We start from the raw sequence: 16,655 nt of genomic DNA, 5'->3' as shown, positions 1-16,655 counted from the left end.
TCCACTTTTAGATGAAATATTTACACAGGCTGCCCATTTAAGTGCGCAGTTTGGATGGGATTCCAATAATGGCAGGCTTGTTGCTGGCTTTTGATGATGGAGTTCAGAAATCCTAGGAAAATGACGTGACACAAAAAGGAATTTGGGGACAGAATAATCAAAAATATCTTAAGTGATAGGTTCATATTCTTGCTTTAAAACAGGAATCCTCGGTTAGTGTTTCAGGAGCAGAACTTTATGATTAGAAATAGATAATGTAGGTCTAAATCCAGGGTCTCAAACTCATAGCCTGCAGGCCATCGATCACCCAAGCAGTTCCACAGTTCAGTCCACGCATGGCTGCTGGCATACAAGTGCCTGTGACTTGTGAGAGGGAGTGTCTGTACCTTTCCCCCAAGCCTGGCCTCTGTTCCACCCTCTCCACTCAACCCTCTCCCCCAAGGGACATGGCCTTGGGGACAAACGGGGGGGGCCTGACATAGGGCAACAGCAGGGTTGGGCCTGCCCACCATCACTGGGGCCCTGCCAGAGGACGGTGCCTGCCGGCCTGCTATGAGGATTTGAGGACTGGCACCGTCCCTAAGGTCAATTGAGTTTGATAATCTTGGTCGAAATAAACCATCCTTTTAATTGATTAAAAAAAAATAATTGTCATAGATTCCCAGGCCAGATGGGACCTCTGTGGTTATCGGTGTAGCTCAGGAGTTCTCAGATTTCATTGCATCATAACCACCTCCTAACTCCAGACTTACTGCATGACCCCAGCAGTGCAGGGGCAGAGCCCAGGCCTTGCTGCCCTAAGTGGGCCTGTGTCCAAGCCCACTGGACTGTTTGGGGCAACTGCCTTGGGCCCTGTGCTTTGAGGTGCCCTGTGGGGCCCAGAACATCCCAGGGGTCTAGCGGGGGATCTGGCACTAGCACCAGGGATTAGGTCCATCCTTGCATTCACCTGCAGCGTGAGGAAGTGGAGTGAACTGGCCCCAGCCTGCTCTGCTTTTCACCATTGCTGCTGAGTACAGGGCAGGCCTGACTCCTGCTGCCAGCACCAGGTCCCCTACAATCCCCCAGGCCATGTCACTTGGGGACAGGGGTTTGGTAATGGAGGGAGGGAGGGAGGGGGCAGAGCAGGGGTAGGTAGAGGAGTTTGGGGGAAAGGGTGGAGTGGGGGCAGAGCAAGGGTCGGAAGAGGTGGGAAGGGACCTAGGGCAAATTGCGGGAGGAAGGGGGGGTTGTTCTGGGCCCCACGCTTCCTAGGTAGGGTTGCCAGGTGTCTGGTATTGACCTGGACAGTCTGGTATTTTCGCCTCCTGTCCGGTAAAAAATTCAGAAAATACCAAACACCTAAAATGTCCCTTTCCTCTGTCCATCGCACCCTCTTAGGTTCTGCGGTCTTAACCATGTCGGTAAGAGGGGCTGCTATGGTTGCGAAGTTGGGAACAAATCGGCGGTAATATCCCGACAGTCCCCAAAACTGTCTTACTTGCTTTTTTGTCCCGTAGAGTGGCCACCTTATCTACCAAAGGTTTTAACTTTCCCTGTCCGACTGTATACCTTAAATAGGGTACCCCCAAATCGACACTTGCTTGGGTTGGTGGAGAGCCTGGGGTCCCGCAAGCTTGTCAGCGCGGCGGCCACATGTGGGAGGTACTCGGCCCACGACCGACTGTAAATAACTATGTTATCGATATATGCCGTGGCATAGCCACAGTGGGCTTGGAGCACCGTGTCCATGAGTCTTTGGAAAGTCACAGCCGTGCTGTGCAGGCCAAAGGGCATTGTGACAAACGGCGTGTAGAAGGCCATCTTTTCCTTAGAGGCTGGGGCTAGGGGAATTTGCTGATAGCCTTTCATGTCGTCCAAAGTTGAAATGTATTGGGCTTCACCTACGCGGTCTAAGAGCTTGTCTACCCGGGGCATCGGATAGGCATCGAACCGGGAGACAGCATTCACCTTGCAGAAATCTATACAAAACCTCACTGCCCCATTCAGTTTGGGTACTAGAACTATCGGGCTGTGCCATTCACTCCGTGATTCTTCGACCACCCACCACTTCAACATACATTGCAACTCCTCCCACACTCTTCCCCACATCTTTCTGGGGAGGGGACGTAGTGGGTCGCGTACCTTTTTGCCAGGCGTTGTTGCTATGTGATGGCGCGCTAAGGTTGTCCTCCTGGGATGTTCAGATAAGACCACTGCGAAGCTTTGTAACAGCTGGCATAACTCTTCTTGCTGTGCGGGGTGTATATCCTCCTCCATGGTGGCAGGCTGAGAGCCCTCTAGGCTGCTCCCCCATGGCCTCAACTTCAGTTCGGGTGGGCAGGGATTGATTAGCATCGCCTCCCGTGGGGTCCACTTCTTTAGAAGATTAATATGGTAAATCTGGGTTTTCCGCCGATGCTTTGGTACGCGCACTCATAATCTACGTCCCCCACGCGGAGTAAAACCTCGTACAGCCCTTGCCATTTTGCTAAAAGTTTCGACTCTTGGGACAGGAGCAAGAGTAAGACTGGTCCCTGGGCTCGAAAACCCATAGGCGAGCCCCTTTATTATAGTACAGTGCCTGCCTTTCCTGAGCTTGGAGCGAGTTCATCCTGGCAAACTCTCCCAGGTGCTTCAGTTTTTCCCAAAGGGTTAGTATATAGTGGACCATCCCCTTTACCCTCGTGCGTTGTTCTTCTCATTCCTCTTTTACCAGGTCCAAGACCCCGCATGCCATACAACAGTTCAAACAGGGAGAACCCCATAGATGACTGTGGCACCTCCCGTACTGCGAATAACAGGGTGGATAAAAGCTGGTCCCAGTCTCGCAGGTCCCCCTCTACAAAGCACTGAAGAGAGTTCTGTTGAACCTCTCCATGAGACTGTCTGTCTGTGGGTGGGAAACTGAGGTTTTTAAAGTCTTAATCTTTAACAAGCGACAGCTCTGTCATCACCCGGGCAGTGAGGTTAGCCCCTTGGTCGGTAAGAATCTCTCAGGGGATGCCTACCCTAGAAAAGAACTTCACCAACTCCCCTGCCAGCGTATACGTGGTCGTATTCTTCAGGGGAACTGCCTTAAGGTACCACGTCATGTAGTGCACAAGGGCCAAAATATACTGATAGCCTGCCTGGGATTTTTCTACCGGCCCCACGAGGTCTACTGCAACCTGTTCAAATGACACCCCTACGACTGGTAGGGGTGCCAGCGGTGCCCGGGGTATGCATCCTGGAGCCATCCTCTGACATTTTGGGCATGACTCACAAAAATCCCTTATCTCCCTATAGATTCCTGGCCAATAGAATCTCTGAAGCAATTTCTGACTTGTTTTTTCTTGCCCCAAATGGCCGCCCAGGGACTGGCATGGGCCAATCCTAGTTACCCTTTTCAGTATCGTGTGGGTATGAGGAGTTGGCAAATCTCTCCCACTCCCCCTATCGCTTCCACCACGCAATATAACCGGTCTTGCCATACCTCAAATCGGGGTCCGGTGGGAGGCCCGGTCTGGCCTCCTTCCTCCATAGCTCTCACCCATGCATTTTGAAGTGATGAGTCTTCCCTCTGCTCTTGGATGAAGTCTCCTCCCCAGGTACCGGGACCCACCTCCAGGTTGGGGTCCGATTCCGCCAGGTTCTTTGCTACCGGTTCCATCTGGGTCTCTGCAACTGGCCTGGACCTTGTCACGGGGGGGGGGAGGGGTCTGTCCCATGTACTCACCTCCAAGGGCGGGCAACACCTCTTGAGTGCCCTCACTGCATTCCCGCAGCAAGCGCCAGAACCCCTTCCAATCTCTTTCCACCAACATATGGTACGCGAGGCTAGGCATCAGGGCCACTCTGCACTCCCCCTCCTCATGTCCATCTGACATCCTGACCCACATGGTCGGATAGGCCTGGATATCCCCGTGCACATATTACATGAATGTCGGTGCTCCCGTTGCTTTCTCTTCACCTACTAAATCCGCCCGCACCAATGTCTGCCCACAGCCGAAGTCTATCAAGGCTTTCATGGAGCACCCTTCAACTACCACCATTCTGGTTAGATGAGTGTTCTGTACCGGGTCTGGCTCTCTACCATCTGGCATTCTTTGCCTGAAGGTACAGTCCATATAAGGACAGTCTTGTCTGAAGTGCCCTTCTTGGCCGCACTCAAAACAGATGTTTTTAGAGGTGTTCACTTTACCTTGGCCCTTGTCCTTATTGCCAGTGGGTGGGGCTGTTTCTTCCCTGAGTTCCAGGTCCACCCCCTTCCAGACTGATGACCCTCCCCCTGTCCTGGGGCACGTGCCGAATCCTTCCAGCCTCCATCCTGTGGCTGGTTCAGCCGCTCCACCATGAACTGTCTGGGAATACCTCTTTTAACGCCTTCCCCTTCTCATCCGTACCCTCTGCCTCGAGGAAATCCTCCGTCAGATTGACTGCCTCGCTCAGAGAGGTTGGCCAATGCCTTTGGACCCACGTCTGACTCTCAGTGGGTAGAATCTGCAGAAATTGTTCTAGGATCATCACGTCTTCCACCTGCACTCCCGTTCACTGCTTGGGTTCCAGACAGCACCATCCCATTTCCTTCAGCTTCTGGGCCACCACCTTTGGGCGTGCCCCTGGGGTATAATGTTCTTGGTGGAATCGCTTCCGATACTTCTCTGGAGTCACTCCTAGTTGATCCAGGATCACTTTTTTAACTTTATGGTAGTGCAGTGCATCCCGGGAAGAGAGGCTTCCGTAGGCAAGCTGGGCCTGCCCTGTCAAATACGGGGCTAGCAGTGTGGCCCAGTGCTCCTCAGGCCACTGTGCCACTGCCGCCATCCATTCGAACGTCACGAGGAACACTTCTGGGTCATCAGTGGCCTCCATCTTGGTCAGCCGGATCAGGAGTTGCAGCCGGATCGGGAGTCCCCTGCCTCCCCTTCATCCATGGTAGGCAGACCCACATCTCTCCGTCCTGCTCCGACCTGGTGCTGCATCTGGTGCTTAGTTTTCACCATTTCAACTATGGCCTTCACTTTAGTGCATCTCACCTGTGCTTCCACATCCGCTTGCCTGGCCTGCGCTTCTGCTTTCACTTGCCTCACCTCTGCCTTGGCTTCTGCCTCCGCTTGTACACACTTCAACTTGGCCTCTACTTCTCCTAGACTTGCCTGTGCTTCTGCTTCCACTTGCCTCATCTGTGCCTCTGCTTCTGCTTCTGCTTTCATTTGCTTCATTTGTAGTAAGAACTCCATCTCTTTCTCAGTTAGAGTTCTGCCTGCCTTAAATGCATTCCCCCACAAAGAAGACAGTAATAAGAGAGAAGGAGAGCTGCCCTCTGTTGCTCCTGCCCTCTCAAGGTTATTTCCCCCTAGACTCACAGGGACATGTTCCTGTCTCCCCTCCTCGGGGTGTGAATCTGCCCTCGAGCTGGACATCTTGTCCTGATCTAGCCTAGATATCCAGTTGCCACAAAAGCTAGAAAAAAAACCTGTTTGGGTTGGACTATCTAGCTTTAAGGTTAACCTTCTGTGTGTCTTTCCCCAAGACACATAGGCTACATATAGACTGGCATGATTTTCCGGAAATGCTTTTAACGGAAAAGTTTTCCGTTAAAAGCATTTTCGGAAAAGAGCGTCTAGATTGGCACAGACGCTTTTCCACAAAAGCACTTTTTGCGGAAAGGCGTCTGTGCCAATCTAGACGCGCTTTTCTGCAAAAAAGCCCCGATCGCCATTTTTGCGATCAGGGCTTTTTTGTGGAAAACAAATCTGAGCTGTCTACACTGGCCCTTTTGCGCAAAAGTTTTGCGCAAAAGGACTTTTGCCCGAATGGCAGCAGCATAGTATTTCCGCAAAAAACAATGATTTCTTACAGTAGGAAGTCAGTGCTCTTGCGGAAATTCAAGCGGCCACTGTAGACAGCTGGAAAGTTTTCCCAGAAAAGCGGCTGATTTTCCGGAAAAACTGGCCAGTCTAGACACAGCCCAACAGTAAAGAAAAAGAAAAGAAAAAAATCCCTCCAACGCTTGCAACTAGACAAAAGAAAAACCTGTGTCCCTTTAAAATTCTGGGTTCTCAAAATGATCCCTTCACTCTGCCACCATGTCAAGGCTGTTCCCTACTCTGGCACAAGGAATGCAGAAGTTGGGGGTCCTCAAGAACACTCCAAAACCTTGATTCTATAGGCTCTGGTACAAAAGCTCCCCCTCACAAAATCCTAATAACCAGATTTTGGGGGACCCACTACCACCACCCAAGTAATTCCAAGAAAATCAGGGAAGAGATCACTTGGGAAATCCCCTCCCTAAGGTAAAATTCTCCCCTCTGCCCCAACCTCCGTTCTGCTTGGAGTTAGAAAAAACAGAGGGAATCTACAGACAGCAATGGACTCTACCCTAGTAACTAGACACTGAGTCCTAAGGACACAACAATCAACCAGTAACAGTTAATAAAAACTCCCCAATCTTTTATTATCAAAACAAAACTGCAGTTGAAAGCACTTGGCTAGATGGAAAGAGCCACCATTTGATATAGATATCCTGGGCTATAAGACTTAATTACAAAAGAGGAAAAAAAACTATTAGCAGGCGCAGACATTATTTCCAAAACCCCAAACAAGGAAAACAATAAACCCTGATGGACTATCTAAACTTTCCCCTACTTACACATTTTAAGACATCTGTTCTTGGAGAGAGAAGCATCTGCCAACTTCTTCAATACCTGGAGAAACTGCTCTGCCCTTAAAAAAAAATGAAGGAGGGAGGGAGGGAGGGAGAGAGAGAGAGAGAGAGAGAGAGAGAGAGGCCTCTTTTCCAGTTTGAAATTCCTACCTGCACTGTCATTGGCTGACTGTCTGACACCTTGGCTCGGTACAGGAGTTAACCCCTTAGTTACCAAGTGCTGGTCAGCACTCCTGTTTATGACAGTGGCAGTGACCCCATTCTTCATCGTTTTTTGAGGAGTACAGGATCTTTCGAAAAAGGTTTTTTTCTGAAAGAACCACGGTTAGATGGCAGTTTCACTTTTGAAATACCCTTTTTCAAAAGAACGCTGTGATGCGATTATGCAGATGAAGTGCTTCATTTGCACTTTCGATCTGCCTAATTTACACCCCTCTTTCGAAAGGGGTGTAGTGTAGACATGCCCTAAGAGAGGCATATAAGCATACCGAATGTGCCTCTCCTCCCCCATAGACATTAAAGATAGTCACAATGGCTTGCAAATTATGATTTCACATGTTTGGGAAGTTGTGCTTTAATGCATCTATGTAATTACAAAATTTTATTTTATGAACTTTAAATATCACGGCTCATGAACAATGACATATTTCTATTTTGCTAGATTTTTAGATTACATTTTAATTCATAGCTTCATAGCCATTTGGATGGATTCACTGCTTCGGCAAAATAGCAGATGCAGAAACAATCATAGTCTGCAGCAAACAAATTAAAAATAATCATGTGAGTAAAAATGTACAGTAACAATGAGACATTTCCTAGTATCTGGAAGAATTACCAAAAAAACCTTTCCCCAAAATCTTTGAGGGTGGGAGATTTGTAATATGAGCTCAAATCAGGATTTCACAAATGTTCCTTTCCTCAGTATTAGATTAAACAAACACAAAACCACCATGATCTGAACCTTTCCCAGAACACATCAGTGTTTTGAAGAATGGATATGAATTTTGCAGCTTGAGCCTTTCTGTAATGACTGGGGTAGGGAACCTTTTTTGGGTTGAGAGCTGCTGCTGACCCACAGAAAAATCAGCCGGGGGCTGCACACCATTGAAACCCCAAACCCACTCTGATGTGGCCCCCAACTGAAAAGCAGAAAGACATTCCCCACATTCCCATCACACACCAGAGCATAGTGGGGCCTATCCTAGTGCCAGGGGCTCCCCAAAGCTGCGGGGCTCTGAGACTCAGGGGATAGATCTAGGCAAGTTGGGGGCCTCATCCAGCCCCCAGGCCTTAGGTCCTCCTTCTCTCCGACTAATGTATGCCAGAGTCAGTCACTGGGATTTAGAAAAGCTTTTTCCTGATTTTGCAATTGGATCAGAGTCTCCGCTTGACAAAGCCCAGGCTGGGTTGATTTAGTTGGGATTGGTCCTGCCTTGGGCAGGGGGCTGGATTTGATGACCTCCTGAGGTCTCTTTCAGCCCTATGATTCTATGAATCAGAGATTTTAACTGAAATCTTTCTCTGAATGGCCAAGTGAAGGACTTTTGCTGTGCTGAGTCAAGCCTCACAATGACATAGGGATAGTCCCACTATTCAGGGATATGTTAGTTTCCTATAGCTGGTTTCCACATGAGATGTCTTGGTAAATCTGGTTCAGAATCAATGTGCAGCATGAACAAGCCATCTGTAAAAGTTTCGATATTGAGATACATCAATAAAGTTGACAAATAAACAGCTTGCAGAACAAAAGCAGGTTGAACTCAATCTGGGGTGAACTCAGAGTACCTGTCCTAGTGGGTTTGTTTTTGCTTATTGTAACCATTCAGTGTGGAAAGGCATGAAAAGTCACTGACTGTACTTTGCAGTTGAGTCCTAAAATGCAACCCTATTCTGAAAGGTAACTTTGTGAAAATGGCATTGTGGGATTCCATTGTTAAGCACTTGGAGGAGATTGACAAGGGCACACAAATGACAGCTGAGCACCTAAAGCCCATTTGTACCTTTGAAAAATTTTCCAGATTAAATCTGCATACTGTTAAGGATGATTTTTTCCTGTCAATCCAGAAAACTCTAGGCATGATCCAACTCAATTTATATCAGCAGCCCCACGGCAGACAGAGGTTAATCTTGTCAGGGGCAGCCTTGTCTGTGGAGAGCCCGGGGGCCCCGCAGGCAGGGGCAGCGCCAGTATCGGGAGCAACCTCTCTCCATGGGGAGTCTAGTCTGCTGTGGATAGGGGCTGCTCCGGAGGGGGCGGAGAGCCAGCAGCAGCCCCAGTGTGACCTAACTTTAACTGGTTAACTGATGAATGGGAATTTACATCCCGAATGTAACTGCATTTTTTTAAGTCACTGAAAAACTATCAAGTGTCCTTCATTTTCACAAGCCATAATGACAATGCTGAACTGACCATGACCGTTACAGGGTGCGGAAGACTATGTCACTAACCCTCACCACCACTGGTTGAAAGGTATATTGCCCATGGAGGTCAATGAGGCTGGGCTATTTTATATGCAAAGCTACTGAGAAATGTATATATCAGTACCATGATGGCAATGCCTATATTATGTAAATAATACCTAATAATAATTGCCAAATAAGACCACTTCCCAACCAGCTTACAAAGTGCCTGATCCAATTACAATTTTAAGCTAGGATTGGGCCCAAAGCAATCTGTTGACATTATCCAAGAAGGTCCAATTAACATTTAGTCACCCTTCTAAAATATAAGGGCCCAATCAGGAAAAGCCCCACTGCCTGGTAGAGGCAATCTTTGAAGAAAATTGGAGAGACTTTGAATTGACTTCTAACAGCAGCGCTTTATCTCACTGGACATGGGGTCTTTAGCACAAGTTTCACTTAATGTGACAGAATAACTCAGAAATGCTTTGTCACAGCTAACTCCATTCAGGTCTAGGCAACATGCAGCCTAAAGGCAGAAGAACAAATCGCTTGAAACTGGAAGTCAAAACATTTCACCTCTTCACAGAGAGTGTGTTTACCCAGACACACAAGTCATGACAACCCTCTCTGGAGAGAGATGACACATCCTGCCTCTCTGTAGATGCACCAAGTATTTTCACATGGCATCTTAACACACTGGTTAAAGCATCAACTGCTTGGATGAGGAAAACTCGCAAATAGTCTGTCCTCCAACCACGCTGGAGTGATGCGGTGATTTCAAGGCTGTGGTAACAGGCCCGAAGTCTCTGTGGGCTCTTGTGGAGCAGCAGGGACCCCAGGGTAGTCTCTCCAGGGCAGAAGTCAGAGGTGGCCCCATTTCTGTGGTTCTTGAACTTTTTGGCTCATTGATGAATGTAAATGTTTCCATGGTCCTTTCCATGGACCACCAGTCGCTAATGGAAATTCACTGTTAATTACATAATTATGCTCGAGCCATTTTGCTAATGCTGCAACTAGGGGGAATGGTTTAATTTCAACTATTAAACAGATTAAACATTTTAACATTCTCATGTGAGTTTATCAAACTTAATTTTAAATAAAGTAAAATATTAATTTATGTTCAACACAAAAGATTTCAATGTTTTCTTTATGGCAGGGGTGGGGAATCTTTTTTGGATCGGGCTCACTGACCCACAGAAAAATCAGTTAGGGACCCCCCACAGAAAAATCAGTTTGAAAAAACCTCCCCAAACTCCCAACCTTCACTGATGTGGCCCCCAACTGAGACACCTCACCCCTCTGGCGCTCCAGTCCCACAGGCACAGGGAGGACTGAGGTTCAGGGCTTCCCATAGGCCAGATTTACTTTTCTGGGGTTTGGAAGTTAGTGGATTTTATGGACCTCCTTAGGCTTTAGGGTAGGGACAAAAATGAGGGGTTCAGTGTGCAGGACAGGGCTGCCAGTGCGTGGGACAGTGATGGGGTGCAGGATCTGGGTGGGAGGTAGGGTGCAGAAGCAGGCTGGAAGTAAGGTGTCTAACCAGGTGGAGGGAGCAGGAGCAAGGGAGGGTGTAGTGTGTGGCCAGGAGAGGGGGTACAAGTGCAACAGTGGATGAAGGAGCAAGATGGGGGTAGGTGTGGGGCCAGGGGGAAGGGCACAGAAGCAAGGGAGGGTGTTGGAGCAAGCTGGGGGTACATGATCTTGTCAGGAAGAAGGGAGTGAGGGGGACTGAGGTGTGGGAGTCTGGGCACGAAGGGAGACACTGATCTGGTTCATGCCCCCTGTCAGCAGTGAAAGCTTCTTGACAGTGTGCTGCCATTCCTGCAGGAGGGTGGGAATGGGGAAGGAGCTCAACCCCTCCTCCCCCTTGCAGCAGGGAGCCTGCACAGCTGCAAGGTTGCAGAACCAGCTCTGGCTTTTCACTCGGAGGCAGGGGAGGTGAAAAAAGCCCCCAAGCCACCAAACCCGGCTCATGGAGAGAGGCAAAGGGAGCAACTCCATGCATGAGGAGGGGTAGTGGGAGAGAAACCTGCAGTGCATGAAGCGCACTGGCAGAGCCTGACCATGCCCACTTCACAACATCCCAGCCAGGCTCCACATGGCCAGGCAGCAGCTCCAAGGATCAGCTTTGCCAGGTTTTTTCTGTGACCCACCTGGTGCCCTCTTTCCCACCAGCAGCAGCAGCCGCTGTGCAAAGAACAAGCGGCCACCTGGGGATGGAGGAGGAAGTGGTGCAGCTGGACCAGGGGCCTGGGCAGCAGAGGCAGTCCCAGGAGGTGAGGGAGGGGGCCACATGGTGGTGGGTGGCAGGGGCTTGCTGGGCAGTGGCGTGCACCACTCTGGAGCTCGGAGAATGCTCTGGCCTCCAGCTTCTGATCCACTGCAGAAACCGTGTGCCACCAGCAGCAGCCCTGGCTGCCCACCAACAAAGTACCAAAGCTGCCTACATGCTCAGGGTACGGGGAGGGAGATGCAGCTGCACCGCACTAGCGTCTGCAAGGCTGTCCCAGTTTGGGGAGGGAAATGGCAGTGCTATTTCTAGCCAGAACCGGCAGCACTTTTCAGGACATTTCCCTACTGGGGATACCGGGACAGAGCATTTAAATTTGAGACTGTTCCAGAAAAACTTGGACATATGGTCAGAGTGGCTATGGTAGGAAACTTGGCCCAACTCCCCTTAAATGTATGGATTGCTTGGTCATCCTATTTTCATGCAGTATTAAAGAAAATGAGAACTCTGTATACTTCAGACATATGATATAGATTCCTCAGGATTTAACATTGAGGTAGAACTGTAAGACCAATATTCAAGCTGTTTTATGACCTGCTTCTTTTCAATTGTTTATAATGTTAGCAAACTTTTTAGGTTAAAATTGTCTTTGGTCTTTCTCTGAGATTGATGATTTTTGTTGTTGCAAAGCTTGAGTTAAATGAGGGGTTTTTTTCTATTGAAAAATAGATAACTTGCTAATGTTATATTATTTCCTTATTAGACACTTTTAACACTTGCCGGTTCCAAACTTTTTAGGTACTCAACTTTGCAACCAAAAATGTAGGAATCACTCAGTGAAATTCTCTGTCCTGAGTTAGGCACAAGGCCAGTCTAAATGATCATAGTCCCTGTTGGTCTTAACATGTATGAAATGTAGTTACATTAATATAAATTTTGTATGTAAACTTAATTTTATATCACAATATTAATAATGGGTGGGAACTTCCTTTAAAGGTTGAAATGTCCCATATCCCAAAACAATAATTCCACAGAGTAAAATGTAGGTCAAGGGGAATTTTAAGACTTCTGGTACCCGTCTGACAATTCATTTAAAAAACTTACATCTCTTGCACACAAGGAGCATGTATCTAAAAGCAAGCTTCTTACGTTCTTATCCATTCTTTGTGCAACTTGCTTTTCTCTGACTTTCCTACAAGAAAGACTTTTTACAAGAAAACAAAATCTTCAGAATACACATCAACTCTTATCTTAATTTTCACTGTCTGCAGAAGTGGGATATTACTACTGTTTTGGCCAGTCCTCTTTGGCCAGGATGTTTTAGCATTTTAATTTTACCTTTCAAATCCTAACATAGTAATGTTTTCTCTTATATCTGAGTTCTCCCCACGCTCTCCAAAAGTCCTTGTCTACAACACTTTATCAATATATAACCTAAGACTGTTTTATAATTATAGATATGTAGCTCAAGGATTTTTTTTTGTTACTCTGGAACACTTTCCACTTGTGTATTTATGGGTGTTTGTTCATATTTACATAAAATAGCGACATCATTTCATGGGCTTCAAACTGATTTGTGTTTTATTGTTATTTGGAGGTGGACGAGGATTTAAAACAATGTTTAGTTCCAGACGTTTCAAATTCTCCTCATTAAATTTCTTCTGAAGACTCATTTCTTCTATGAGGCCCACAAACGGCAAAAGTAAAAATAAATGACCTTCAGCTCCTCTTTCCCTTAGGTCCCTCTCTGTGTCCTGTATTAGGTTCCATAGGCCATTCCCATGCTTGTTTTGTTTAGCACCAAGTAGCACTTTAGTAATAATTACAAAAATGTCACTTGTAGTTGTAGCTGTGCTAAGGCATTGCTTTTCTTCTCTCCAATTTCCTCTTGAACATACTTTTGCAGCCAAGTAGGCAGCTCTATTAATAGACCGGTAACACTGACTTTGAAATGATGTGAACTACCATAAGAAAGCTACTACCTGCTCCTGTGTTCTTAACCACATGTTTCAGAAACTTTAGTATGGAATGACTTAGAGTTTAAATACTTACGTTTCAGTGGGTAAAAACTGTATGTGACTTTAAAAAATCAAGTAAAAGTCAAATGAGACATTCTCCTTTGGAAAACATAAAGTGTCAAAAACATCACAACTGCTTGTAAGTAAACTTACAGCAAAATAGCTTTTTGTGTGTACTGATTGAAAGTAAACTAAGTGACATTAAAGGGTTAAAATAATAATGTGCTCTCAATTTTATGCTGCTTCTTTCCCGGCCACTAATGCTTCTTGAAATTGCTTGGATGGGAAGGTGATTCTGCTTAACCTTTGTCCAGAAGAATATTATTAAGGTAAACAGTCACCTATTAAGTTTAAAAACTAGATATTATATATAAGAATAGCCTCTGCATTTTATACCTGCTCAGAGAAAAGGTTTGTTTATCCCTGTGCTTCAAGACATAAATTAATCACCAATTGGGGTCAGGAAGAAATTAGCCCTTCCATCTTGAGTATACCATTACATAAGTGGATTACATTATGGATAATGTTCATCTTCCTATGAAATATACAGCCCTGAGAAAGCTGGAGACAGAATACCACATAAGATGACCCATTGATCAAGTCTGATGCTCCAAGAGGTGGAGTGTTTGATTTCCGTGGTTTCTCTTTGATGTACTGACATTTTCATTTTCAGTGATGATTCATTTGCCAAAGTTGCATTAAGTCCTTTTCCACTGAGACTTTCATTCTTGACAATGAAAATACCAAATCCTGAGTAAATTTGCTAACTACTGCTGGGCATTCCAGGTATCTAGAGTGCCTCTCCTGTTCTGCTGATCTGCATAGAATGGCAACAGAACAAGTACAGCTCAACACATGTCAGCAAAACATGACTAGAGTCCAAATTCATATTGGGCCAAATGTAGAAGCCCTGAGTCATTACATGGGTGAAACGCCTATTGAAATGAGTGAAGTTTTTCAGTCGGGACAGAGAAAAAGCTCCCGTTACTTGCAGCCATTTTCCCAAGAGCTTTGCAAAATATAAGTACTTACCCAATATTGATTTTTTACTTTCCTTCTCCTGTCACCATCTTTTTATAATCACCTATAAAATAGATAACTTATGCCAAACTATCACCTACATTCATTGGCTTCAGTCCATGAAAACTGTATTATTGCTTTGAAACCCAGATATGTAGTTCAGGCGCAGTACACTTTTTTCCCCACGTCAGAATGTGTTCACTTGTGTATGCAGTGAGTCAGCTAACTTGGTTCTCCAGCATAATTTCCTGAGAGTTAAGCAACATGGCTTTTAATTGATTAAATAATAAATGATACATTCTCGTATCTCAATATAGGTAACATTTCCAGTTCATAAATCTAGGGCTATGAAAGGAAGAGCTTTTAAATAGTATGAAAGTTGCATTATTTTCTCCACCCAAGGCACAGTTGTACAACAATGTTAAGCTATTGGTTGTTGTCTTCTAGCACTGAAAAGGGAACTTTAATGAACTGACCCCCCACAGTTTTATCCTAGCTTTACTAGACAGTTATGCACGGGAGTTTTCCTCAGCCCCTCAGTGTTTGGCTTCCTGCTACAGAGAGAAAGAAACCTTCTCACAGTGCATAGTGAGAGAGAGACTTCGTTGCATAAGTAGCCTTGTACCTTTGTCATGTCAGGGTCTTATGATGTTTTCTTCTTTGCATGACTGCACATGTCTGTCTCTCTTCCCTCTCAGTCTTTTAAATAGGTAGCACATGATTTTACAATAATAAGTAACCCAAAATATTATAGTAACACTACAATAAGAAACACTGTTTAGTGTTGTTACAGTAGAAAATTGATTGTTTTAGGCATTTTAAGCTTTAGCTAACCCTGGGCTCCATGTGGTGCTTTTGCCTTTAAAGTATAGCAATAGCCCTAGGGCTGTTTCTATACTTCAGAGGCAGAGACAACCTATCAAATAATCAAATAGGTGATGCAAAATGCATTGACTATTCGATTAGTCAATTACCCGCAATTTAACATCCCTAAACTGGAGTGGGGCACCTTTTGGGGGGGGGGGGGGGCACTGATGCACAGAAAAATCAGTCGGGGCCCACACACAAGTGAGAAGTAAAAAAAAAAAAAAACCCCCAAACCCTCACTGATATGGCCCCCATCTGAGAAGGAGAAAGACACTCCCCACATTTTCCTCCCACATCAGAGCCTAGGGGAGGCCAGCCTAGTAGATTTTGTGTGATCCAGCCCAGTGGTGGGGTAATGGAGTGGCTAGAGTGCCAGTCCCCAATGTTGGGGTCCACTGAGCCTTGGGAGCTGGATGCAGGCAAGCTGGGGGCTACATCCGGCCTCTAGGCCTGAGATTCCCCACCCCAATATAAACTAATGAACTGTGAACATTTTCTTCAAATAGAACTCCTTCTTTATAATGCTGATGTAAAGTTTCCTCTTTTAACATGGCATTTGCTTTCAAGCTGAGCTCCATTGGTGCCCACCGTAAGTAATGCTTTAACTTGGTAGCTCTGACATTTGTTCATGCCTCACAGCACTATTACCATGACATATTTGGCTGCCTTTGCAACATCCTTCTCAGTCTTTGTAATGCATTTGGCCCTGACTTCTTAGATGTATCCCATTTGAAAGCCTGTGTTAAAAAAACAGCCATGTACCAAGGGAATTCTGCACTGGCAAACGTGTTGATACTATACAGGACAGATATTCAGAAATTTCAAGAATTTTCCCCTTCCTGTAAGCTGTAAGCTGATCGAGACTTTGTCTTTCATTTGGTTGTGCTTTCCCTCTATTGATCTTTTATTCTTAACACCCACTATCTTGCCATTCACAGATGATGGGAAGTTGTCCTTGGAGGAGTTCCAGGCCTTTTTTTCTGATGGGACTCTTAATGAGGAAGAACTTGAAAAGCTCTTTCATACCATTGACTCAGATAACACCAGGTAAGCATGTGAATCTTTATCAATTCTTTCCTGCTTACATAGATTTTTAGGATTCTTGGTGTGGAACGAGTGAAGTTTTGTTGCTTAAAAGATCTAAACATGTGCAAAGTGTACAGTGATTGTATTCCTCTGCTTGCCCCATTTCCTCGGGGTTTGCCCTCCCATAGTGAGGACCATTAGAGCTACTTCTCCTCCTGCTGTAAGTTTGACACACTTCCTGAAGCAGTCTGTTTAATGAAGATCTCTGACATTAATTTTGAATGATAGGGACAATCAGATAATCCTTTGATTTTTTTCCTCATTACTTCTATAAGATTTGCCAGGTCTATTTAATCTAGCTATCTTGATCTGTCTGTGAGTTTCTTATATAGCTGTTATTGTAGGATCAAGTCATTATACACGTAAAGGATGGCATCATTTGTAATCTTATCTTCATGGCACT

The 16,655-nt window shown here is 45.9% G+C and overlaps 1 protein-coding gene across 1 annotated transcript in view; it reads left to right on the top strand.

Moving 5' to 3' along the window:
• The window catches only part of NECAB2 (N-terminal EF-hand calcium binding protein 2), a 378,362-nt gene that overhangs the window by 72,414 nt on the left and 289,293 nt on the right, over positions 1-16,655 (top strand). Inside the window, exon 3 of the mRNA XM_006133911.4 lies at positions 16,105-16,213. Within this exon, the coding sequence (XP_006133973.1) occupies positions 16,105-16,213 (109 nt within the window). The remainder of the gene's footprint in view (positions 1-16,104; positions 16,214-16,655) is intronic.

Source organism: Pelodiscus sinensis, chromosome 12, assembly GCF_049634645.1.
Source record: "Pelodiscus sinensis isolate JC-2024 chromosome 12, ASM4963464v1, whole genome shotgun sequence".
NCBI lineage: Eukaryota > Metazoa > Chordata > Testudines > Trionychidae > Pelodiscus > Pelodiscus sinensis.
The sequence above is the reverse complement of the archived record's forward strand: the minus strand, read 5'-3'. Positions and strand labels throughout refer to the sequence as shown.